A 25,129-nucleotide genomic window follows, 5' to 3' on the forward strand; every position below is an offset into this window, starting at 1 on the left:
GAGGGCAGAAAAGCCGCCGTCTCCCGCACACCGGGCCGACTGATGTTCTAGAAGCAGCAAAGGTTCTAAAAGGCCGGTCTTTTCTCTTTGAGGATGCCCCAAGTTCTGAGGGATTGTGCGTGAACCACCCCTTGTGGCTTCGTGCAGAGAACTGGTGCCTTTTTGAGGAAGGGGCACCTCGGGATTAAGCGCCTCTGACACTTTTATGCTCTGGGCTGAACCGGGGAAGCTGGAGAAGGCCATTGCTGTCGCCTCTCTGTAGGATGCCGGGGTGGGGGCCCAGAACTGCTGCTTGCTTTTACTCTGGTTACATTTTCGTGGGCTTTTGCTGGATGCTACTGTTAAATCTCCACAGATGGCACTTAGCCTGTGGTGTGGCCGAATCCACGTAATAAAATGCTTTGCAACTCGGGTTTTAAACAAATTCATGAACTTAAAAAAAAAAAAAAACCGTAATAAATGGGGTTGTGTTGCTGAACTTGGAGCTTAGAGGCCAGCAAGTATGGTCGTAAGGACCTGGCTCTCCAAGCTTGGGTCCAAAAACCAACTCTACTGCCTGCCAGCTGTGTGACCTTGGGCAAGCCCCTTAACCTCTCTGGGCCTCAGTTCCTCTTCTGTACAATGGGGGTGAATGGCACCGCTCCTTTCCAAGGATTATTGCGAGGATTATATGTGATACGTGCCCACGCGAGGTGGTTACTACAGGACCAGGCCCATACTGAGTGTTTAATAAATGTGCATTATTTGTGTTATTGGTATTGATAATTTCCTTACTGAACCATAAACAGAACCAGTGTTTTATTTTTCCAGGAAAATGGCGAACCGGTAGAAACTCAAACAGAAGCCCCACCCCGTCCAAAGGGATCACGAGGCAGCGCAGGGGGCCCAGCACCCAGCCCTCTGCAGCCCTTGATCATATGCACAAAGGCCTGTTATTATCCTGACTTTGCAAATGTCCACACAAAGGCTCCAAGGGGCTTGGTGACCCGCCCAAGGTCACACAGGGAAGGCTTGTGGGGGGGGGGGGGGGCTCATCTGTCATTAGGGCCACTCACTGCCTCTGTCCGTGTGGGATGCAATTTGATCAAAACACGCCTTCCCTTCCACATGAAATGTAATTTCACGTGTGACTGTAATGGGACCCGTTCGTTCATTCGTTCGTTTGTTCGCTCGCTCGCTCGCTGGCTCACGGGTGTCTGTGTGCGTGTCTGAGCTGGGCCCGTGTGTAAGTGTGTCCCCCACGCCCTCCCTGCCCTGTCCCCGGGACGGCGGGGACACAGAGCCGCGTGGCCCTCACGTGACCCGCTCCCCCAGCTCCCCCTGCGGCGCCGACACCCCCCTGCGGTTCCCCGACGGCCACGGCCTCCTGCAGACCCCGCGCTGGGACGAGCCCCAGAGGGCCTGCGCGCTGGAGCAGATCTGCGGCGTGTTCCGCGTGGACCTGGGGCACATGCGCTCCCTCCGTCTCTTCTTCAGGTGAGAGCCTGTCTCCGCGGCTTCCCGGAAGTTGGCGGGGGTTGCAGGGGGCCCAGCGGGCGGGGGCTTCGGGTCCAGTCGGGGCTCGCTTCCCGACATCGCTGAGCCTGTGGGCAGGGGTGCCCGCTACGGTTGCCCCCAGGAACCGGGTCCGGGCGGCTTCCAGACTCTTCCATGCGCCCTCAGGGTCCCACCCCCTCCATCCCCCCAAGAGGCTTTGCAGCTCCGCCTGTGTGTGCAGGAAGGGGGCGTGGCTTTCTGGAGGAGGCGCCCCGTTTTCATGGTGGGCGGACCGTCCCTATTAGCGTCCTGTCTAGCAGCCACGTCCAGTCGCTCCCGAAAGGCAGGGTGGCCCAGCCCCACGCTGGCCCCGGCCGAAGACCTGTGCTCCAAGCACACGTGTCGCTGGAGGGGTCCCAGACCCAGAGCCACAGTCTGGCCTCTCAAGGAAGGGCAGCCGGGGTTGGGCCGAACACCCAGTTGGACGTGCAGTGAGTTTTCCCGGAGGATTCTCCCAGGGTGCCCTCCAGGCCGTCCCACCTGGGCTCAAAATCTGATTCCACCTAATGGCATCCACCCCTAGATCTCCTGGAGAGGGGGCACCAGAGAGGAGGGGACACCGGAGAGGGGGGACGCCAGAGAGCGGGGACGCCAGAGGGGGGGGTGTCACTGCTTGGGGCCGGGGACCCAAGGCCGCTCCGGCAGCCCTCCAGGGAGCGAGGACAGTCCTACTTCCCGGCCCCCCCCAGGAGGGGGCTGGCTGGCGCTCCTCACCCCAGGGGGCGATGGCTCGCGTGTGGGTGTAACTGTCCCCCTGTGGCCCGCAGCCAGACTCGGCGGGGCCTTCCTGTTTCCTGCCCCGGGGGTCAGTGATAGGGGCCTCTGATTATACTTGGAAATAAAACCCGGCGTTTACATATTCATTGCTCCCTTCTGCCTCCCCCTGCGACGGCCGCGCAGCGACGAGGCCTGCACCAGCGGCCAGCTGGTCATCGCCAGCCGGGAGAGCCAGTACAAAGTGTTCCACTTCCACCACGGCGGCCTGGACAAGCTGTGCGACGTGTTTCAGCAGTGGAAATACTGCACCGAGACGCACCTCAAGGACCAGGTAGCCCAGAGGGCGACCGGAGGGCCCCGCCGTGGGAGTCGCCCGGCTGCCGAGACTCCCTCCCCTCCTCTTCCCTCCCACGGCGGGGAGGGTCCGGGACTTCCCCGCGCGGAGGCCTCGGAGGGGTGTGACCCGAGCCTGTCCGCGGTCGCTGGGCGGCTGATAGGGCAGCAACTTTGGATTTGAAGCCTGTGCCCAGGGCTTCTTGTAAAGTCAGTGCTGTGCACTTGAAAAATCATGTTTTGACAAGGCTTCCTGCCATATTTTGCTCAATCTACATACAAATGTAATAAGAGCTCTTTAATTATCTGTTCAAGATACTGTATGTGCTTATTAGAAAGGGGCTGACTTTCAGATTCCCTTCCTTCCCACCGAGCCTCCTGCTGGCTTCCCTCATTACACTAGCATGGCTTTTTTTTCCCCCTACATTGAACAACCTTTGATTTTTGAATTAAATGTCAGCTGCAGTTTTGCCCCGGATTCGTGACTGCCCGTGGAGACAACCTGACAGGCGGGCTCCCTGCTCGCGGAACAGCGGCCCCTTTGTCTGTGGCCAATCACATGTAATTTATTGCAGGCCCTCCCGGCAGAGGGAAGTTGGGCCATACTAGGCATTAATTCCGTTTTTGCGGCCGGGGTCGCCGAGAGAGTGGGGGCGGTGGCGAGGGGGCCGCGGTCTCGGTCGGTCGGTGGGAGTGGGCCGGGGAGCCTGGGCGGCCCCGCGGGGGGGGGGGGGGGGGGGGGGACGAGGGGGAGGGGAGGGATCGATGTTAAGACGAAGGTATTTTCATTTTAATTGCGGCTAATTACGCTCGCCGATGAGGGGTCTGCGTGCAGGGGAGAGCGCCCCCCCTCCCTTCAGCAGAGAGGGGGGTAGGGGTGGGGGGGGGGCTATTTGGCGCCCTGGGGAGGGCGGGCACCGGTGAGGTGCACATCGCCCCGAGGTGTCTTCCCGGCCAGCAGGTCGCCGACGAAAAGACGTGCATACAGTTCTCCATCCGCCGCCCCAAGCTGCCCTCCTCGGAGACGCACCCCGAGGAGGGCGTGTACAAGAGGCTGGACGTGGCGGCCTGGCTGCACCACCTGAACGAGCTGGGCCAGGTGGAGGAGGAGTACAAACTGCGCAAGGTGAGCCGGCCCGCGGGGAGGGGGGAGGCGGGAGGCACCGCCGGGCCGCCTCCCCGGGGGGGGGGGGGGGGGGTGGCCGAGGCGCGGCGCGAGCGGCTGTGTGAACGCGCCCGTGTAGCAATCAAAGGGGCTGCGCTGAAAAGGAAACCCTCCGGAGCGGGTTTGGGGGACCCCGCGTCAGCCTGTATAGAAGAGCTCGCGGCGCAATGCGGCGCTTCCAAAACCAGGATTAGGCCGCGACGTGAGAACGATACGTTCGTCGGAGCGCCACACCAGGGTGGGCATTGACATTGAAATGAGCCTGGTTGTCTCCTGTATGGGAATGGAGGGCCTCCACTCTCCCCTCCAAACATGTGCAAATTGCAGCGATGTGAATCAAGGCATCAGCTGTCAGGAAGGCCCCGCAAAGCCACCACAACACAAATCTCCGGGGATTTGGGGGTGCTTTGAGCGGCCCTGTTTGGGCCCCTCCCCAACTTTTGCCGCTTCCTGCAGGCCATTTTCTTCGGCGGCATTGATGTGTCAATCCGGGGGGAGGTCTGGCCTTTCCTGCTGCGGTATTACAGCCACGAGTCCACGTCGCAGGAGAGGGAGGCGCTGCGGGCGCAGAAGCGAAAGGAATACGCCGAGATCCAGCAGAAGAGGTAAGGGCCACCCGCCCGCCCCGGCCGCCCAGGGGCATGTCAGCTGCAAAGGCAATTTGAGGCGCAATCCCGCATTGATAATACGTTCCGTGACCCAGAGTTTCTTTCGAAAATGGGTCCCAGGCACGGAGTGATAGGCTTGGATAAGTGCCGTCATTATCCGCAGCGCTGCTCTTTAGCTCTGTGTCAAGGTTTTAGAGTTCTTTTTCAACAGACTTAACTAGGCACTGACATCCCGCCGGGAACGCTGGGGTGGGAGGTGGGGGGGGGGGGGTGGGTTGGGGGAGGGCAGCCGGAGCCGGACTGGGGAGGTCTCTCTGGGTCTGGCTGACCCCAGGCTGTGTTGGGGACCCGTGGAAAGCCTCGGATATGCACACCCCCAAGTCAGTGGAGGGGAGGAGGGGGCTGGAGGGTTTGCCAGCCGCAGCAGCAACCAGCCCCATTGAGAGCACCCAGCCCCCATCGGGAGCACGCAGTGCCATTGAGAGCACCCAGCCCCCATCGGGAGCACGCAGCCCCATTGAGAGCACCCAGCCCCCATCGGGAATACCCAGCCCCCATCGGGAGCACCCATCCCCATCGGGAGCACGCAGCCCCCATCGGGAGCACCCAGCCCCCATCAGAAATACCCACCCCCATTGGGAGCACGCAGCCCCTATCGAGATCACCCATCCCCCATCGGGAGCACGCAGCCCCCATCAGGAGCACACAGCCCCCATCAGGAGCACCCAGCCCCCATCAGAAACACCCAGCCCCCATCGGGAGCACCCAGCCCCTATCAGAAATACCCATCCCCCATCGGGAGCACCCAGCCCCCATCAGAAACACCCATCCCCCAGCAGGAGCACCCAGCCCCCATCGGGAGCACCCAGCCCCCATCAGAAACACCCAGCCCCCATCGGGAGCACCCAGCCCCCATCAGAAACACCCAGCCCCCATCAGAAACACCCAGCCCCCATCAGGAGCACACAGCCCCATCGGAAACACCCAGCCCCCATCGGGAGCACGCAGCCCCATCGGAAACACCCAGCCCCCATCGGGAGCACGCAGCCCCATCGGAAACACCCAGCCCCCATCGGGAGCACCCATCCCCCGTCGGGAGCACGCAGCCCCCATCGGAAACACCCAGTCCCCATCGGGAGCACCCATCCCCCATCGGGAGCACGCAGCCCCCATCGGGAGCACCCATCCCCCATCGGGAGCACCCAGCCTCCATTGGAAGCACCCAGCCTGCATCAGAAACACCCATTCCCCCATCGGAAATACCCACCCCCATTGGGAACACCCAGCCCCCATCGGGAGCACGCAGCCCCATCGGAAACACCCAGCCCCATCAGGAGTACACAGCCCCCATCAGGAACACCAATCCCCCATCGGGAACACCAAGCCCCCATCGGGAGCACCCAGCCCCCATTGGGAGCATGCACTCCCCATCAGAAACACCCATCCCCCATCGGGAGCACCCAGCCCCTATCAGAAATACCCATCCCCCATCGGGAGCACCCAGCCCCCATCAGAAACACCCAGCCTCCAGCAGGAGCACCCAGCCCCCATCAGGAGCACCCAGCCCCCATCAGAAACACCCAGCCCCCATCAGGAGCACCCAGCCCCCATCAGAAACATCCAGCCCCCATCGGGAGCACCCAGCCCCCATCAGAAATACCCATCCCCCATCAGGAGCACACAGCCCCCATCAGAAACACCCAGCCCCCATCGGGAGCACCCAGCCCCCATCAGAAACACCCATCCCCCATCAGGAGCACCCAGCCCCCATCAGGAGCACCCAGCCCCCATTGGGAGCACCCAGCCCCCATCAGAAACACCCATCCCCCATCAGGAGCACACAGCCCCCATCAGGAGCACCCAGCCCCCATCAGAAACACCCAGCCCCCATTGGGAGCACCCAGCCCCCATCAGAAACACCCAGCCCCCGTCGAGAGCAGGGGTTGGGAGGGGCAGGCCCTGCCAGGAGTGTGTGCAGCTCCTCAGCCCCGGGCGGGTGCCCTGCTCTGTGCCAGGCTCTCCATGACCCCTGAAGAGCACAGAGCGTTCTGGCGCAATGTGCAGTTCACCGTGGACAAGGATGTGGTCCGGACAGATCGGAGCAACCAGTTCTTCCGGGGGGAGGACAACCCGAACGTGGAGAGCATGAGGTGCGTGCCTTCCCCGGCCAATGTGGCTCCTTCCCGAGGGGAGGAGAGCCCCTCCCCACTTCACCGCCTCGTCTGCCTCTCTGGGAGTGTCACCTTACCCCACGGGGCCTCCTCGGCCATCGGCCGTCCGTCCGTCCGGGAAGTCAAGGAACGGCAGCAGTAGCGTGTAGCCTCTGCTCGGCTTGGGGGCTTCCTCCCAGGTTCGTACAATCAACACCCCAAGAGCAGAGGGACATTAGCCACTGTAGGCTGCGTCAGTCAACATCTCGTGGCCACGGCGTCCCCGGGAAGCCCTGTAGGCCCCTCCCCGGGTACCAGCAAGGCCGCCCACTCCCCGGGGCATCCACCAAGCCTGCCTTTGCGTGGTTCACACTAAGCCCGGGGGGAGCCTTCCCCTGGCGGTCCTCCAGCCCATAAAGCCACACAGAGCCCGAGGCTGGCATCTTTGACCTTACGCTGCTGCCTGGCAAATAACTGCACAAAATTAGCAGCCCATAAAAGTGTCCCCGCCAGCCCACCCTTTGTCACAGGCAGGCACTGGGAAGAACATCGGACCCACACTCCTCCCCTGGGGGTCTGGCCTGTAGGCCACTCCGTTGCCTTAGAGTCTGAAGACAGTCCCCAGAGCGGCCTTCCTCGCCCTGCGATCGAAGCGAAGGGGGGGATCCTTGGCAGCCCCGGCTCCTTCCACCCTGGGTGACATGCCACCGAGGGTGCGGCAAGGGCGGGCTGCATTGACCGCTCTGCACTGTGTCGCCAGGAGGATCCTGCTGAACTACGCGGTCTACAACCCCGCCATCGGCTACTCCCAGGGCATGTCAGACCTGGTGGCGCCCATCCTGGCCGAGGTCCTGGATGAGTCAGACACCTTCTGGTGCTTTGTGGGTTTGATGCAGAACACGATCTTCGTCAGCTCTCCTCGGGACGAGGATATGGAGAAACAGCTGGTGAGGCTTGGGGCCGAGGGTCACAGTGTGCCGGGAGAGAGCACACCTCCCGCCGGGTCTCCGTGGCCACGCGTGGCGTGGCTGCTGTGGGTCAGGAAGCAGAAAAGCCAGGGTGGGCATTGCCTACGGGGCCTGGGGGCTTAGCCCCGGCCGGCTCCCTGGGAGGAACACACGCTATTCCGGAGTCCCGCGATGCGGGCTGCCACCCCCACCCCATGCCCCCTGCAGGCTGGGCTGTACATCGAGGCCCCTCCCCTGGTGGCCTCCCGCCTCCCTGCAGGTGGCATCCCAGCCCAGGCTCCCTGGTGGAGTGAGGAAAGGGAGGCCCATCACACCTGGCCCTGTGCTTCACAGAATGGGTCCTCGGGTGCATCCGGGCTGCTCCCTACACAGTCCGAAGCCGGCAGGACGCCTGAGTGGGCAGGAATGGGAGGCTCCTGAGGCCCCCTGGGCAGTCGCCACACCCCATCCGAGGCCGCAGGCCTACCCTGCGGCACCCAGCCAGCTCGTCCCCTCCTCCTGCCCCCCCCCCCCCACCCTGCACAGACCAGGCAGCTGTGTGTTCCAGTCACCCGCCGAGTGCCGGGTGGAGGGCACCGGGATGTGGTCTCAGCTCCCCTGTCCCAGAGACAGCCCCGGCCTAGGAGCTGGCGGAGATGGGAAGTGATGCAGGCAGATCAGGCCGACCCTGCAGCACTCAGGGACCTGCCCAGACTCGGCTGAGCACAGGTTCGGGCACTGACACCGTGCGGCCGGTCTTGTGGGACCGGATATGTCCCGTACAATGAGGGAGGAGCTGAGTGGATCGGCTGGAATGCCAGGGCCAAGGACTGACTGAATGGGAGCAGGGCACAGCTGGGGACCCGCAGACGGGTGGGGGGAGGGGGACCAGGATCCGGGAGGCAGGGCTGGGAGGGTGAGGGGTGCCTGGGTGGGGGGGTGGGGACGTCCGGCTGGGAGGGGCAGGCCGCATTGTCGGTCTTGACCCTGTGGCGAGCCGGAGCGTGCAGAAACTGGCCGGTCAGCAGCAGCCCCTACGAGGGCCAGGACCACCCCAGCGGCCGTCTTGAGTGGGAGGGTGGGCTGCTGGCATGGGAGGGGCCTGTGAGCCACGGAGCCCTGCCCCAGGTCCCCCTGCCCCCGCTGCCCTCTCTCTGCATCGGCTCTGTGATGTCAGTTTCCACGGCACCTGGGGAGACAATTACGGGGTCTGACACGATTCGCCCCAGACGGGCTCACGCAGCACATGGCCCCGTGACTCATTATCTGCCGGAGATGATTTTCTAATGGCGCTGGAGTCAGCCTCCATGTTGTCCCACGTCACCGGGTGGTGACCTCAAGCGCAGGAATCGAGTGCCCTGGGGTTCAGAAACGCCCCCTCCCTGCTCCAAGTCAGCTCTGGAAGATGATGGGTCTCAGAGGGGGAGGTGGTTGGGCTGGCGCGGGGCGGGGCCCACACATCATCTGCTCGCCTTCCCGGGAGGAGGGGTGTCAGAAACAGCCCCGTGTGGCAGCTGTGGCCCGGCGGAGCCTCCCACCGCAGCCGGGCACCTTGCTCTGCCTGGCCCTGCCAGGGCCACGCCCCCAAGTGATCGGAAGTCTGGGCTAAACTAGCCGATTCCAGCAGCAGATTAAAGTGAGTGGGTGCAGGCACGGGCCGCCGTCGGAAGCCCGGCGCTCGGCGTGCGCGCTGCTTGGGTGGTGGGGGGGGGGGGCCGGAGGAAGGGCCCCAGTGGGAGCGGGCGCCTCGCGTGGAGCCCGCGGCCTCACCGGTCCCGGCCCCACCCCCAGCTCTACCTGCGGGAGCTGCTGCGACTGACCCACCTGCGCTTCTACCAGCACCTGGTGTCGCTGGGCGAGGACGGCCTACAGATGCTCTTTTGCCACCGCTGGCTGCTGCTGTGTTTCAAGCGCGAGTTCCCCGAGGCCGAGGCCCTGCGGATCTGGGAGGCCTGCTGGGCCCACTACCAGGTAAGCCCGCGCGGGCGCCGGTCAGCGTCCGCACCCCGCAAAGAGGGTGGGGGCCCGCGCGCCTGCTGGAGGGCCCCCTCCTCTGCGGCCCCCGCCCCCGGAACCCACACGTCAGCCCCGCGCTCGCAGCTGCCGGCTGGCCCCGCGGGGTGGCTTCAGACCTGCAGCTCGCCTCCCCAAACCGAGATAGACGCGGCTGCCCGCTCGCTGGGCCCATTGCCACCTTCTGGGGCCGAGCTCCCTGCTGCCACAGCCACTCAGTGTGAAGGACGGCATCACAGGGTGAGCAGGCCGCCTGCGGCCCAGGACGCCTGTGCCCACCTGCCAGGCCCCCCGGGCCCGCCCCGCCCTCCTTCCTCGCTCAGGACGGCTCCGGGAGAGAGCCCGAGACCCTGTGTCCCCAGCAGCCCCTCTGGAGGCCCCACCGTCCCTCTGCACATTTTCACTGTTATCAGCACCTCTTCTGCAAAGCCCCCGAGAGCCTGTGGCCCTGTCACAGGGCGTTAACGCCCAAATTAGCAACAAGCCGGCGACGTTAAAGGATGTGCAAGTCTCTTGGAATCCATCAGTCTTTAAAAAAAAAATAGTGTTGACGCTTCCGGGAGGTGGCCGGGATCCCTTCTGCAGGAGCCGGCTCTGTTCTCACTGGCAGCCCGGCCGCTCCTGTCACACAGGCCTTGCAGGTACGTGGGAGCCCCACCGGCCCGCAGACACGTGCCCCAGCGTGCCCCGGCCTTCCTGATGTTGCTGGAGGAGCATGTCTGGGGGCAGCGAGTCCAGAGACACACGGCTGGTGCCCCAGGCCGTCCATGTACTCGCCCACCCGTGCCCTCCGCCCGCTCTCGCGCCCCCGCCCGGGTCTGACTGCTGCCCGCCTGGAGCGGCGTGCTTGGCGGGTACGTTCGGGGCGAACTCTCTGCGTTCATCAAGGGAACCACTGGCACGGAGGGTCCAAGACGTTGGATCACGTCGTTTTTGTAAACCGTGTCCGCTTCGCAAGGCTTCATCGTGTGCTTTCCCAGCAGCGAATTGGCCGCCCTCGTGACGTCACGTTTAGGCTGACGTCACGAGTGAACTCGAGTGTCGCCCTACAGCCACAGCCACTTCGCAGGGTGATTTTCATCGCTGTGCTCTAGCTACACCCCGAGTTGCACAAAATCTTGTGAAAACCACGGGAGAAGCCCACGCTGACATCTCTGGTGGCTGCCACCTTGCCTGAAGTTCACTAAACAAGTTTATGTCCGTGTTGGCCTAGTGTCTTGATGACATTGGCCCCGGGGGCGTGGAGGTGGTCCCATAATGGTAGTGGGGGTATGCTTGTCAAGAGTGAGCGCCACGGTGGGGGGAGGCTCCTTTGAAGCGACCCCTGAGAGAGAAAGGCTTTATTCTATCCATTTTCTATTAGCGTGGGGCAAGGGGGCTAGGCTGCCCCAGGCCTTGTCCTGAGAATGAACTTAGCTCTGTCCTGCTGCCCGGCCCTATTTAAGACATGCCTCGCCTCGTCCTCCCGACCTTTCCTTCTCAGAGGAGCTGGACACCCCCTTCCTGGAACTCCGCTGTCTCCCACCCCAGCCGGAGCTCACATAGCTGCAGAAGGAACGTTCTGAGACCAAGCGAGTCCATTTCGGACTAGTTCAAAGGCAGGAGCCAGGCAGCCTGGGGGACGGTCTGTCCGGAGCAGGCCGGGCGCTGGCTGTTAGCTCTGCCGGAATTGTGGGCTCCGCCCGGCCCAGTCTAGCTGTTCCGTCTGGCTGGCGGGTCGACGCTGGGAGACTAAACACGGGCTTCCTGCTGCTGCTTCCTCTTCCTCTGCCCTTGGGATCGAGGTGGAGTCAGAGGCGGGGCGCTCTCAAAGCGTCCGGGGGGGTGGGGGGGGGAGAGCACACAGAATGCACCCCGGTCAAGTGCCTGCCCCCCGGGTGCCGGCTTCCTGCCGCGTGCCTGGCGTTGCCGGGCAGTGGTGGGAGGCGGTCTCCAAGGAGGACAGCAGGATCCTCGGAGGAGTCCTTGCAGAGTCCGCGAAAGACAGCAGGATCATCGTAGCACTCCCCGGGGGCCGTCAGGAAGCTGTGGTGCTCCTCTCCGTGAGGATCTTCTCGATTTCTTAGCAGGAAACTTAGGGGTCATCTCTGGGGCAGAAGTTGGGATGTTCAGCCTGGAGGCAGGAAGACACTGACCAGTGGGTGGCCGCCAGAAAATTCTCTCTTGCTGGCGTGCCCCACTGCCCACCGGAGCGTATTCTGACGCAGCCTGAGACACGCACCTTTGTGAATAGACCGGAATGAGCCCAGGCCAGACTTCAGAGGGAGCGCGTTCTTTGCCTCCTGTGACCGAGTGCGTCCAGAGGGCTCCCCACAAACACAGCAGCAGCCTGTGGGGAGCACGCGCCCCCATCCCCTTGTCCCGTCACTGCAGCCCTTGGGTGTGGTGCTGACACTGGCCCATGTGCAGGTGGGGAAACTGAGGACAAAAGAGGCTTGCGGCTTGCCCGGGGCCACGTGAACCCAGACAGCCTCGCGCCACACCTCTGCACTCAGCCTCCACCTGGGGCCTTGGCTGAACCCTACTCTCCTCCCCCTCAGACGGATTACTTCCACCTTTTCATCTGCGTGGCCATCGTGGCCATTTACGGGGATGACGTCATTGAGCAGCAGCTGGCCACCGACCAGATGCTCCTGCACTTTGGAAACCTGGCCATGCACATGAACGGGGAGCTGGTTCTCAGGAAGGTGAGCGTGTGCTTGCCCCCCCACGTGGCCCCACCCAGCAGGCTTGCGAAGCCCCGCCCATGCACCAAGCCCCGACTCTCACTCAGCATCCCCCCAACACAGGCCAGGACTGCACGCAAAGGCCCCGCCCCCAAGTGCAGAGCCCCGCCCCCCCACAAGCTCCACCCCCCTCGAATTCAGCCCTAACCGCACACGCTCCCGTATGGGGGTCCCCGGGGGCTCTCCCCGCCAGGGCCCCGCCCACCCGTCAACCCTGAACCCCACTCAGCCCCCCGGAATACAGACCCCGCTCCTACGTGCTCCCTGGGGCTCTCACTGCCAAGGCCCCGCCCCCCCAATGAAGGCCCTGCCCCGAAGCGCTGGTTGGAGCGCGGTGCTCCCTGCCAAGGCCCCGCCCCCATAGGCAGAGCCCCGCCCCCCACGCCAACTCCCTCCACTCAGCCCCCACCCCGAACGAACGAAGGCCCCGCCCCCACGCGCTGGTGGTGGAGCACTCCCTGCCAAGGCCCCGCCCCCCATGCAGGAACGAAGGGGGAAGACGGTGAGCTTTGCCACCCCCCACTTCCCAGCTCCTGCTGGCGATGCTGGTTGTGTGAGCTTGGCAGCGGCCCTCAAAAGCAGCAAGGAGGGACCCGGGGGTCGGCGCCGCAGCCACAGGGGAGACAGACCCTGCCGAGGCTGCACGGGGCAGCCGTGGGGCAGACGGGGCCCCCGGGCACCACGGTTGGGGGCTGAGTCAGAGGGGTCGCCCTGTCCCCGCTCCCCCTTCAGGTGAAGGCCCCCCCACCCCCAGCCTCCTTGCCCGGGCGGCAGCCCCGCCCACTGCGTGTGTCGTGTCCTCTCTCCGCAGGCCAGGAGTCTGCTACACCAGTTCCGCCTCCTGCCCCGCATCCCCTGCAGCCTGCACGACCTGTGTAAGACGTGCGGGACCGGCATGTGGGACAGCGGCTACATACCCGCCGTGGAGTGCACGGGCCACCACCCCGGCTGGGAGAGCTGCCCCTACGGGGGCACGGTGGAGACACCTTCGCCCAGGCCCCCCAGAGAAGGCAAGAAGGGCCCCAAGATGCCTCGGGACGGCTTCGGTTTCCGCAGATAGGTCGGACTGCCCGCTCCCGCGGGTCCTGGGCATGTGGGAGGGGGTGGGGATGGGCCGGTGGAAACACGAGGAAGAAGAGACTTGTGGCAACAGGAAGGGGACCTTTTCGTGTTAATGACATCAGCAGAGCCTCGAAGTGACAGAAGTTAAGCCCCGCCTGCTGCCCAGAGAAGAGTCACCTCCCGAAGCAGTGGGACCAGAGCACACGGCGGTTCCCCCGCCGATGCAGGCGGGCTGGGTCTCCGTCTGCCCCAGAGGCTCCCCCGGCACCATCAGTGACCAGCGACAGTGCCGGGCGATGAGAAAGGACCAGAAGGCCTGTTCAGCCAGCAGCACAGGGGACGCAGAACAGAATGGGGGCCCGGCCCGGCCCGAGACATCCCTGCACGCTGGACACACGTCGTCATCGGGCCCCATTTTCTGAGCAGGCCAGTGTTGCTTTGCACAGCTTCACGGCTTATAGGAAGATGTCTGCAAAAACGAAACAAAACAAAAAACGAAAGCCCGGTGATTTCAGAGTAGAGAGATGTGGGAGCGGTGGAGGGTGTGAGAAGCTCGGGGCTTTGTGTCCGTGTAAATGTTTTATACTCCCGGTATGCCTCGGAAACAGCCCGAGCCTCGAGCTGTCGGGAGCTGTCAGACTCGCCTCCCGTAGTGGAGGCGGCTCTACGTGAGCATCATTGACATTGGCTAAGGTCCACCTCACCGAACACAGCGAGCAGCCGGGGGCCGTGTGTGCAGGCAGGATGGACAACGTCTGAGGGGAGTGGTGGTGCGTTAAGTAACCAACCGAGACAAAGGCACCCGAAAGAAGTAGAAAGATTCCCGCGTGCCCCCGGGCCTGCCCACAGCCTGGGCCTTCCGTAAGTCAGCTTCGCAGGTGGTCGAGCGCAGCAGTGACCGCAGCAATGTAGCCGGCACTCAGGACACCGTCGCCCCTGCCGGGATCTAGCGGTGGACAGGGGGGAGGGTATGGCAGAGTTCCCAGCCAGCCGAAGAGCATCCAGCCAGCCGTTGGCACAAGGAGACCGCTTCTTGAACCGTTGGGATCGTGGAGGCGGGAACCCTCCCGCACACCCTCGAAGGGGTCATCATGGAGACACGGCCCCAACTAAGGCTTCCTCCCGCTCTCAGCTCTCCTCCCTGGAGAGCAAACAATGCTGCTGGGGCCACGTGAAAAAGATGTGTATCCACAGAAGAGAGGAAGTTGCCGGCCCCCTCCCTCCAAACTTCTCAGTCCCCCGTGAGCCCAAGTCCTCTCGCAGGCAAGGCGGCCAACACTGGCATCTCCAAGTTCCCAGGGCTCCTGTCCCAGAGCCTTCTGGGGAGACCCTCCTGGAACCCCCACCCCGGCCCGCAGATCCTGGGGTGCTGGCTGTTTTCAGCCCAGCAGCAGGGTCCAGGCTGGATGGGGGCGGACTTCTCACCTGCTCTGCCTCTGGGAAGAGGGGGGTGCCTTTCTGTGCCGGCCCCCGGTCTGCTTTGGAAAAGGCTTCAGCTAAGCAGGCGCTGTGCCGATCCTGCCGTAGAAACCACATCCACACAAACAGGAGCATCCGTTATCCGTCGCCACGGCGGTGCTGCGTAACAAATGAGCCCCAAGCCTGGCGGTCTCGCATGCGGCCTGAGGGTCAGCGGTTTAGGCTGGGCGCTTCTGGTCTTGGCTGGGTGTGCTCGGGATGGTGACACCCAGGTGGACAGGTCACACCTGGCACTGCGCCGTGTCTCTCGAATCCCCCACCGCCCCCTGCGAGCTAGCCCCGCTCAAGGCAGAAGTGCAGAAGCGGAAATGCACGGGCGCCTTCCCCAGCCTTGGGGGAGGCCACACCTGCTGTCATCCCATTGCCGGAGCAAGTCACATGGCCGGAGTCAGCACCCAGGGGTGGGGAGCCGGACCCTCCCCTTTAGCGAGAGATGCCGCGCAGGGACGGCAAGGGGCTGGGAATTCAGAGGGTGCCAAACCATACAGTCTGCCACCACCTCCAGGAAGTCTTGGTCCAAATGACCCTGTTTGGGAGCCCTCCTGTCAGGGGCATGGCTTCCCCTGTAAAGGCAGGAGATGCCCAAGGGGAAAGAGCGTGCTTCTAGGCTCACCGTCTAGCAGGATAGCATCCGTGCATTTTACTGAGACACCTTGTGCCTTTGGGCTGCTGTGTATGTGTGTGCATGTGTGTGTGTGTGTGTGTGTGTGGTGGGGGGGTGTCCAGGGAATCCCTCACTTTGGAGGGTCCTGGCTGCAAAGCATTCATGCTGCATCTCCCGGCTCCCGCAGCTCCCCAAGACCCCTTCCAAGTGCCGCCCACCCTCGCCGCCCCCCGCCTCACACCCCTGTGCACCGCGCGGGGCCCCGGTGAGACCTTCGCCTCTCAGAGCAGCCGGTCTCGGAAGCCGGAGACCTGGATGTGCGGGCTCCTGGAGGGCAGGCTGCGCTGGAGGGCTGGGAAGGGCCTCGCAGGGCTCCCTTAATCTGGATGCAATTAGAGGAAACCAGCCAAAAACCCCGCGGCAGCTGTTGCCCCGGGATTATTCCCAGCCAGCAAAAGGCATTAGGTGATAATTCCGTCATTAGACTTGTAGCCTTCCCACCTCCAAAACGTGCAAATATGGGATAATCAGCCCGGCACGGCCATCCTCCGTGATGCCGCTTATTTAACCCATTTTTTTAAATGACACTTAATGTTATTGGCTGGTGTGCGTGCGCGCGCATACTTAATTTCCCCACCGCTAACGGCTGTGCTGACGCGACACGACGTTGTCGGGGCCCCTGGGAAGAGAGGGAGCCTCTGATGCGCGTGTGCTGGCATGGAAGGCATGGACGGGGCAGCAAGGCAGGGGCTCGCCAGCCCCGGGGAAGAAGGGACGGCGGGGGGGTGGGGGCGGGGGACGCCCAGGCTGGTGCGGTTGGGGCCTGGTTCTGCTGTTCCAGGAGGTTCCGACCCAAGTCCCAGCCAGGAAGACTCGAACTCACGAGTTCTGGGAATTGGTGTCCCTGAGCCGGTCGGTGTGGGGGGAACAGACGCATGAGGAGGGGCCCCCCCGACCACCTGCTCAGGGGAGGGGGCCGTGCGGTCCAGAAGGGGCGGCCCGGCTCCATGGGCGGCCTCGGTCTGGGTGCCATCAGCAGCACGGTGTCCTGATGGGCCGCGTGTCAGGCAGCACGGAGGTTTTCAAGTCCAGGACCTAAAGCGCGTGTCCTTCCGAGTCTGTCCACGAGAGCCCTTCCGGAAGCCCCACGTGGGGTGGGCGGCCAGACGGGAGGAAGCTTCTGGTCCTGAAACGGACGCTTCTCCCGGGCTAAGTGGCGGTGGCTGGCAGATACTGGGGACCGTCGTGGTGGAGGTGATGCTCTGTGGGTTTTGCCTCGTTTTCTGTGAGGTGCCTCTGAGCTCTCTTGGCCCTTCCTTGTTTGGGAGAAGTCGCTTGGAGCGTGGCTGTCCTCAAGGTGATGGGAATCTGCTCGTGGCACTGCCCTGCCCCTGCGGAAGCCTCGATCCTCCGCCTGGCCTCTCCGCCCCTGCAGAGAGGCTGCGGGGTGTCAGGGACCCCTGGGTTCACCCGGCAAAGAGAAGGAAGCCTCTTCCAGTCTGTGTGCCCTGAGTGGGAGGAAGGGAAAGGCGTTCGCCCAGGAAGAACCACTCGTGCAGGGGCACGGACTGGGCCAGAGGAGGTGGCCTACGGCCCAGGGAGGGACCCCTCAAGCTGGACCTGCCACATCCCCAGAGACTCGAGGGAACCAGACAGCCCAGGATCCGATTAGCCCTGTGTGTCTAAGCCAGGCGACGAGGCTGTCCCTCGGAGTGAGAACATTGTGTCGGGACATTCCTAGCTCAGAGGGACTTGCCAGTTCACTTCCTCCAAAGTCGTGAAGCCTGAGGCCAGGGCTCCCCGTAGGGGGTGAGCGGTGTTGCCTCTCTGAGCCTCAGTTTCCCCATCTGTAGAATAGGGATGATGGCACCCACCCAACCCGCCTCGCCGCTGGCCTCGGGGCCTCTCCGTGTAAAAGCTATGCTAAGGGTGATCTGCCAAGCCCCAGGGGCCTCACCCGCTACTCAGGGAAGAGACCACTGACCCCGGCCTTCAGCAGCCTTGCCCAAGAGCCACAACCCATCCCCCACTCCAGAGCTCTGCCTGCTTTGGGAGTCAGCAAACCCCAAACCTCTCATATGCCCACCTTGCTGCGTGTACCCGGCCGACGGGAAACCTCTCTGTGCCTCTTCTGTAAAATTCACCCCATGCCACCCCACTCCTGCCCCCAAGAAAAATCAGCCACGAACCATAACCTCAGCGACCCTGCGAGAAGCCTATCTGCGTGGGCGTGCAAGGCTCTTCAGCAGGGATGTGGTACGTGGACGTGAGGTCTCACCCCCTCCGCTGGGAACCCCCCCTCGCTGGGACTCTGGCCTCCCGGGTCAGGGCTGCGGGACCAGGGGAGGGGCACCCCTGGGCCTCCAGGGAGCAGGGCAGAGGGACACGCAGCCGGTGGGCATCTGGCCCTCTAGACACATCTCGCTGAGTCTCTAGGAGGGAACATAACGTTTCAGACGCAAAGAGAGATCAAGCCACCTGGCCGTCTTCTCTCCAGCATCTCTCGTTGGCGGGCAGGGGTCTGCTGTTTAAGGGAAAACCTGATGAAATATCCATCCTTTCCAACAGATTACTCTTGTCCACGGTGAGCAATTCTTTGTGTTTTGTTTTGTTCTGTCTTGTTTGTAAATACGATCGCCTGCCAGCCCAGCCCTGCCCCAGGCGCGGGACTGGTCACCGTGACCCCCGGGGTCGCCATGGCCCCAACCGTGCTTCCGGCTCTCATGGATTCCCCTGCAAAGTAAATAAAATCATACTGACGACAAACGTAGGCCGTTTGGCACCTCCGGAAGGTCCGCTGGGGTTCGCCGGGCAGAATCGTGGCAGGTTCTGGTGCTGGGCAAAGAGGGCCTGCACGGAACAGCAAGGAAGGCCAGCAGATGCTTCTGGGCCATTCCGTGATGGGGGAGGGGAAGGGACGAACAGAGGGGAGTGGGGGCAGGAGGGCGGGGGGCAAGGGCGGTCCCGCCTCCGTCTTGGAGGGGTCCGTGGGAGCTGACGGAAGGAAAGGCCGGGGAAGGCCTGGGAACCCCCACAGCCGGGTGCCCCGAGACCGGCCCCAGTGCCTCGAAGCACACACGGTGTTTTATTGACACTCAGCTGCCAGGGCTCCAATTTCAGGAAAAGCTGGAGTCTTCATCTGAGAACTTTTTAAAGGAGGCCAACAAGGTGAATTTGACCTTGTTGTGGAGGGCAGGGGGTGGGGCGGGGGGGGGGGGGCGTTGAAAGGAGAATTCAGGCATCAGCTTCTCCCACCTCCAGCCCCGCCGAGCCCCTCGGAGCCCCACTGCATGCAGGGCGAGGCCCCAGGGGCCGCGGGAGGGGGGCTGGGGGCTGTTCCTGGCTCTCCTGGAGCACGGTGGTGGGGCGATGGGCTCCCCGGCCCCGGCGGCAGTGCCTCTGCATTTCGAGCTGGTTTTCCGCTGTTTTGTGTGTGTGCCTACCAGGGGCGCAGGGAGGGCGAGAGTAAAGCTCCTGACTGTCTACGCCGCTGGGCGTCTCGTGTGTGCAGGGTCCGTGTCACCCTCCACCACCTGGCCTCGGCTGAGACCTCTAACAGCCTCCTGAGCCCTTCTCTGCATGCCAGGGGGTGCCCCTGCCTGAGGCTGGCTTGAGGCTGGCAGGTGCCACAGGCCCAGGAGGGGCAGAGACACAGGTGGTGGCGCTCATGGCGGGTGGCTCCGCTTCGAGAAACCTTTGTCCCCTCGGCAGATGGGGGTGCTGCTTCCCCAGCCCCAGCCCGGGATCTGAAGCCCGGGGATGGCCAAGTGCAGGCAGAGATGGGGCCGGGAGCCCAGGGGCAGCTCGTCCTCAGGGAGGGATGGTCCCGCCCCTGCAGCTCAGCCCTGCAGGGGATGCGGCCCACTCCGAACCCCCACCTTGGGGCGAGGACTGTCCCCGGCCCCGCCCGGAAGGACCAGCTGGGCGGCTGGCTCCCTGGGTCTGGGCCAACCAGGATGCACACAGCAGGATGTTTGTGCTGCTCTCGTCCTCCCCTGAATGACAGCCTTGTAGTCATGGCCACAGGGACGGCCACAGGGACATGCCAACCAGGTGAGCCCAATTCTTCAGGGGGCGGCCCCGGAAGGGCCCAGCCCTCGGCCTTCCTGCCGTCCTGGGGGCCCCGTCTGCTGCCGAACGGACAGGCCTTCTGCGCCCCTCAGTGTTTCCGCCTCTGCTGGCGACGAGAGGGGTGACGCAAGGGGCCTTGTTCACTTCAAAGCAAGGGAGCGTCCTGTCGGGAGGCCCAGTGTCCTTGCCCTGTGGACCTGCTCCAGGGCTGGGGTTTCTGGGACAGGCATGCATTTACCCCCCAAGGCCTCCGGTGAGCCGAGCTGGGCCCCTCACAGGTGCACGCCCCTGGGGCCCACGGGGCAGACCTGAAACGCCCTGAGTCTGAGCGGCCTCCCTGCCCCCCACGCCGCCCCCCTCCCCGGCTGTGACACTCCAGAGCCGAGTCCCTTTCCTCCGTCAGGTTGAATCCCGCCAGGAGCCCCGTGGACCCAGTTCAAGTTCAGTTGTTACTGGTGTCTCTCCTTCCCCGCCCACCCACCTGAGGACGTTTGGAGAGCAGGGATGGGAGGGGTCTCGTGCCGGATAAGCAGGGGGCTTTCTACTCCTGGCCCTTGGCCGACACTACGTCACCCTGTGTCCGAGCCTGCGAGGCCTGGCTCCTCTCTGCGGCCGAGGCACCGGAGCCGGCACCCTGGCGCCTCTGCCCCCATCCCGTCCCAGGGAGGGGAAGCCTCCAGACCGGTGTCCCCTCCACACACGGAGCGGGAGACCCCCTCCCCCCCCCCGCCAGCCTCACCTCTGGGAGCACTGGCCTTCAGGACGGACGCCCCCCAGGCTGGCCACAGGCCTTTCCCACCGCCCAGCATAAATCTGGCGGTGAAGGGGCCGCAGGCTTGTGAGGAGAAGTGCAGGGAGGACAGAGCACGGTTGTCCTTATGCGTCATCGACCGCACGAGTGACCTCGCCACTGAAGGGCGTGCATGTGAGCCTCGCCTGTGGGCACATGTCCCCAAGCCTGTCCACCTCCTCACGGCCCCGTGGGGGGGCCCAGGCCTGCCCGGCCAGGCTCATACCCACTGCAGACGCGAGGACACCCCCCGGTGGCCTCGGGGGCCACACTCATGTTTGGGACAGCCCGGAAACCCACTCTTCGTCCGCTCCCTCCCCCACCCTCCCCCCTGCGTCACAGGAGAGAGCCCAGATCTCTGGGCTCCGGGGGCGTGTTCTGTAATTTAGACAGAGTGGCTTGAAAATAGGCCAGTCTCCGTGCATGATGATACATCTGCTGTGACGGGTCAGATGCCGCCCGGCTCTTTCATCAGCGATTTGACACTGAACAAAAGAGGGCACTTTATATCTTGAATCGTTGCAGAGAATGCCTTAATGATTTTCTAAGTCGATATTTGGGTGCTGGACTTAGGACGCTGCAGCAGAGGTAGAGGGCCGTGGTCTGGGGACAGCAGCCCCTCAGGGGGCAGAAGCAGGTTCCACACCCCCCCCCCCCAAGTAATATGAGCAACAAAGTGGAACCCTTCACCAAGGACCAGACATGAAGTTTACTGTTGGAGTTCGTGGATTCCTCTCTGTGACAAAGCACAACAGAAAAAGACACTGAGGGTCCTAGTGGCTACAAGTTGATGATGAGTGAGCAATGGTCTGGCAGCTTTAAATCCAACAGCAGGGGCGCCTGAGTGGTTCAGTCGGTTAAGCGTCTGACTCTCGGTTTCTGCTCGGGTCACGATCTCATGGTTCGTGGGTTCAAGCCCCGAGTCCAGGCTCTGTGCTGACAGTGTGGAGCCTGCTTGGGATTCTGTCTCTCCTCCTGTCTCTCTGCCCCTTTCCTGCTCGTGTTCTCTGTCTCAAAATAAATAAACTTAAAAATAATAAGTAAAATCTAACAGCAAAGCACAGCAGTGAGCACGGGCCGGGAAATCCTGGGGCGGGAGGTCAGAGCTTTGGACCAGGCTCGCTGGAGAACGGTGGTCAGTGTCTGGGCACCAGCTACAGGGAGACAGGTAGAAAATCCTGAGAGGGATACCCCAAGTGACCTCTCCAGACCTCAAAGGGTCGAAGGAGAGCGCCCTGTTCAAAGTAAAGGCTGCAGGATAATAGATGTTCTCACGGGTGTACGAATTAGTGAAGTGAATGCCTGTTAGCTCTTCTGCACTTTTCCGGGCAAAGGCGTTAGGGGTCACGAGAGGTGCTACCAGGGGGCCGGGCATCAGGAGAGCCACTCTGGAGTGGCTGCCCCCTTGGTGCCCCTTCCCCCCCATGCAGGAGAAGAGATTGCGGGGCGGGTGAGAGATGGGGTTACCTGCGATGACACCCCTCCATCCCCCCGCCCCCCACGGTGGGGCAGTTTCCAGGCATCTGACCCACCTCTGTTCTGCCCACCTAGGAAAACAGGTGCCAGTGACCCCAGGCCTCTGGGCAGGTGCCCCCTGGGAGAATCCCACCCACCTACCCGAATAGCAGGGTGGGTTACACTTTCAGAGCCCGTGCATCCCCTCAATTTTCTGATAAATCCCCAGGTTCTGTGAGATGATTAACTAATTGATTTATACATATATATTTAATTTTTTTAATGTTTCTTTATTTTTGAGAGAGAGAGAGAGAGGGTACGAGCAGGGGAGGGACAGAGAGAGAGGGAGACACAGAATCGGAAGCAGGCTCCAGGCTCCAAGCTGTCAGCACAGAGCCTGACGAGGGACTCGAACCCATGAACTGTGACATCATGACCTGAGCTGAAGTCAGCCTCTTAACTGACTGAGCCACCCAGACACCCCTATTTTTTATTTTAGAGAGAGAGAGAGAAAGAGAGCATGTGAGTGAGCAGGGGAAGGGGGCAGAGAGAGAGAGAGAGAGAGAAAAAATCTGAAGCAGGCTCCACACTCAGCACGGAGACCCAAGGCTTGATCCCACATCCCTGAGATCATGACCTGAGCAGAAATCAAGTGTCGTGCACTCAGGTGACTGAGCCACCCAGGTGCCCCTGAAACGATTAACTTAGATGGAACATTCCCCCTACTTCTTGGTCTGACGGCTCAGCTGGGTCGCGTGACCACCTGACCCAGGCAGATATACAGGAGTGAACCTGAAGGTCACAGAGCTGGCCAGCCTGGAGCAGGGTGGCGGGGAGGGGGTGGGAGGTGTCCCGGCCGGAGGTATGTCCGGAGGAGGCACACTTTGCGTTGCAAGGGGTTGAGACCGAGAAATGAGCTCCTTCTGCATTTGGCCCGGGATGCGCACGTCGCTGCTACAGACGGGGCTGGGGCCTTTCAGGGGTGAGACCCACAGACCGGCCGCAGGTTAGTGCAGGTAGAAAGAGGCCCCCCCCCCAGGGGGTTTCTTCAGGTGCCTGCGGGCAGGACGGCTCAGCGAGGCTGGACTGGGTCCCCCTCACTTCTTGGTGGCAGCTTCCCTCTCCCCTCCCCGAGCCCCGAGCCTCCCCCATGAGGGATTCTGCAGATTGAAGAACCTCACCAGTAGGATCACTGGGCCAGACTGCAGCCCCCAGGACAGCCCCAAAGAGGTCCCAGGGCCCCAGAAACGGTGGGGGGGTTTCTAGTCTGAAACTCAGTCATTGGTTCCCTGCACAGGCCCCCACCCACATCGCGTGCCTGAAACCCACTTGGGACACCAAGATCTACTTATAAGAGTGGCTCCTGGGCCCCCACGATCTACTTGATGACGGTGTCCGTTAGAAGGGACACCCCTCCAGAAAGAGTCCCACAGACCCCCGTGGCTTCCATAGCCCCAGCCACGGACGGGCACCTTAGAGACCGCGGGGGGGCCAGACAGGACTGGGACGCCGACAGGGTGTTCGCTTTTCTAGAAAGCAGGTTCCAAAGCCCCTCCCACCCCCGGCCAGCTCTGAATGGGGCCCCTCAGCTGTCCTGATGAATCCAGGCCCAGACCTGGCTGTGGGATTCAGCAACACGGTCGCATCTCTGCAAAGCCAGGTACTGCCCTCGTGGGAGGGAGGAGGGCGGGCGGACGGGCCCTCACATCCCTGCCTCGGCCCACCGGCCTCCGGGAGCCCTGCACCCACTCCAGGCCTCGAGAGCCGGGGTCCCCGCGCTGCAAACCCCACCGGGGCCCAGGGCAGAGGAGGCACGTGTGGGCACAGTGGGGCCGCTCGGCCTCAAAAATAATCCACCAATACCCATTCCACCGGGAAGAGGGCCGAACCATCCAGCTCCGTCACATTTTCCGCAGAAGGGGCTTTGTTGCTGTTTCTTTTGATTTCACACCCAGCGGGCCTTTTCTCTGCGTGGGGATCCCCGCCTACGCCAGCCGGGCCTGCACGCGGATGCAGTGGGGCAGGGAGGGGCGCCGAGGGAGGGGGCCCACGGGACAGGAGCTGGGGAGCCCCCGGAGGGAGGGGACTCAGGGAGCGGAGGGGACGCGAGGGACGGGGGATGGGAAGAGGCGGGAGGGGAAGGGGGGAAGGAGAGGCGGCCCCCATCCCCCCCCACCCCCCCAGGCCCACTGATCTAATCATATCAGGTGTGCTCCAGATAAATATTAATAACCCGGTGACAGAGGGAACTTGGGAGAATCTAATTAAAAGGACACTGTGCAAGCTGGCCGCCTCGCCAAAGAATCGCTCGCAGTGAAACCCAGGGGCCCGGAGAAGAAAACACGCTGAGCCCCCCAGAGGGGGTGGGCCTGGAAAGGAAGAAGCGGGATGCCCGTCGTCAGTGCCACACGCGCTGGAGAGTTCTGCCCGCTGACCGGCCCCCAGCCCACGCGCCAAGGGCAGGAGAGCACAGGGCAGACCCGGCCTCTGGCAGGGCAGGTGCCTGGCCCCGGTGCCCTCTGAGCACCCCCGCCCGGGGTTCAGCCCCGGCATCCCTCCCGGGCACCACCCCCGGGAGCCAGGCTGAGGCTAGGGCACCTCGTTCCCCAGGGTCCTGGCGCCTGAATCTCAGCCCACTCGGCCCGTGCCCCTTGGTCTCTGTCTGTGCCCAGCTGACGCTCTCTTTGCAAAACCCAAACATACACACCATGCCCCCCGCCCCCCGCCCTCCTCTAGAGGCAGAGAAGAGGGAACCTCAGGCCTGAGAGGAGCTCCCTGGTGTCCAGAGTTCTCTGAGGGCCCGGGTGGGGCCTCTCAGGAATGCCACAGGCCTGACCTCCTCTGCAGCCCGGAGCTGCCCACGCTCACCTCGGAAAGTCCTATCCCAGTCCAGAGCCGGGCCCCAGCCGTGGCCCCAGAGCCTGGCCCACTCGGCCGTAACCCTTGTCACCGGGACTCACGGCTCCCGGGCCCCTTTTCTCTTGAAGTCAAGATTTTGGGGCGTCCCTCACGTGAGCTGATGGTGCTCTTTGGCCTTGGTCGACCCGGCTCGGTCCTGCCGGAGCGGGAGGAGCGGGGCGCAGGGCAGCCGTGGACCCTCCTGGGCGCCTCCCTCCAGCCGCCCGGCCCTACCCTCACTCGGGCCCCGGCCCCCGGCCCTTGACAGGCGGGCACCTCGGCTCCTGGCCCCAGACAACAGCCCCTTTCTTCTGTGTCTGGAGCAAACAGGCCTCTCCGTCCGGTCCCCACGGCCCCGGACACTGTCTGCAAGAGAACCACCTGCGAGGGTGGGGCGCTGCTGACCTGTCCACTGGCCGTGAGGAGCCTTCCTTGGGGAGGCCGGGACGAGAGGGTGGGTAGTTCCTCTAGCCCCGCTCCGGCCACATCCTGTCGTCTGGAATACTCCCCATGATGGGGAACTCGCCACCTGCCGGCAGAATCTTTTGGGCGGGGCACACAGAACCCAGAGGGCC

The 25,129-nt window shown here is 63.4% G+C and overlaps 1 protein-coding gene across 4 annotated transcripts in view; it reads left to right on the forward strand.

Moving 5' to 3' along the window:
• TBC1D16 (TBC1 domain family member 16) overlaps positions 1–15,927 on the forward strand; it is a 74,310-nt gene extending 58,383 nt beyond the window's left edge. For 3 of the 4 annotated variants that reach the window (XM_053893451.1, XM_053893450.1, XM_053893448.1), the window contains exons 4-12: positions 1,315–1,476; positions 2,437–2,584; positions 3,545–3,712; positions 4,208–4,356; positions 6,375–6,509; positions 7,270–7,456; positions 9,248–9,427; positions 12,010–12,156; positions 13,007–15,927. In XM_053893451.1, coding sequence (XP_053749426.1) covers positions 1,315–1,476; positions 2,437–2,584; positions 3,545–3,712; positions 4,208–4,356; positions 6,375–6,509; positions 7,270–7,456; positions 9,248–9,427; positions 12,010–12,156; positions 13,007–13,255 — 1,525 coding nt within the window. In that variant the 3' untranslated portion in view covers positions 13,256–15,927. The remainder of the gene's footprint in view (positions 1–1,314; positions 1,477–2,436; positions 2,585–3,544; positions 3,713–4,207; positions 4,357–6,374; positions 6,510–7,269; positions 7,457–9,247; positions 9,428–12,009; positions 12,157–13,006) is intronic. The other variant, XM_053893449.1, reaches the window with a different exon arrangement.
• The last annotated feature ends 9,202 nt before the right edge of the window (positions 15,928–25,129 follow it).

Source organism: Panthera pardus, unplaced genomic scaffold (assembly GCF_024362965.1).
Source record: "Panthera pardus isolate Hobbes unplaced genomic scaffold, ASM2436296v1 HiC_scaffold_3, whole genome shotgun sequence".
Taxonomy (NCBI): Eukaryota; Metazoa; Chordata; class Mammalia; order Carnivora; family Felidae; genus Panthera; species Panthera pardus.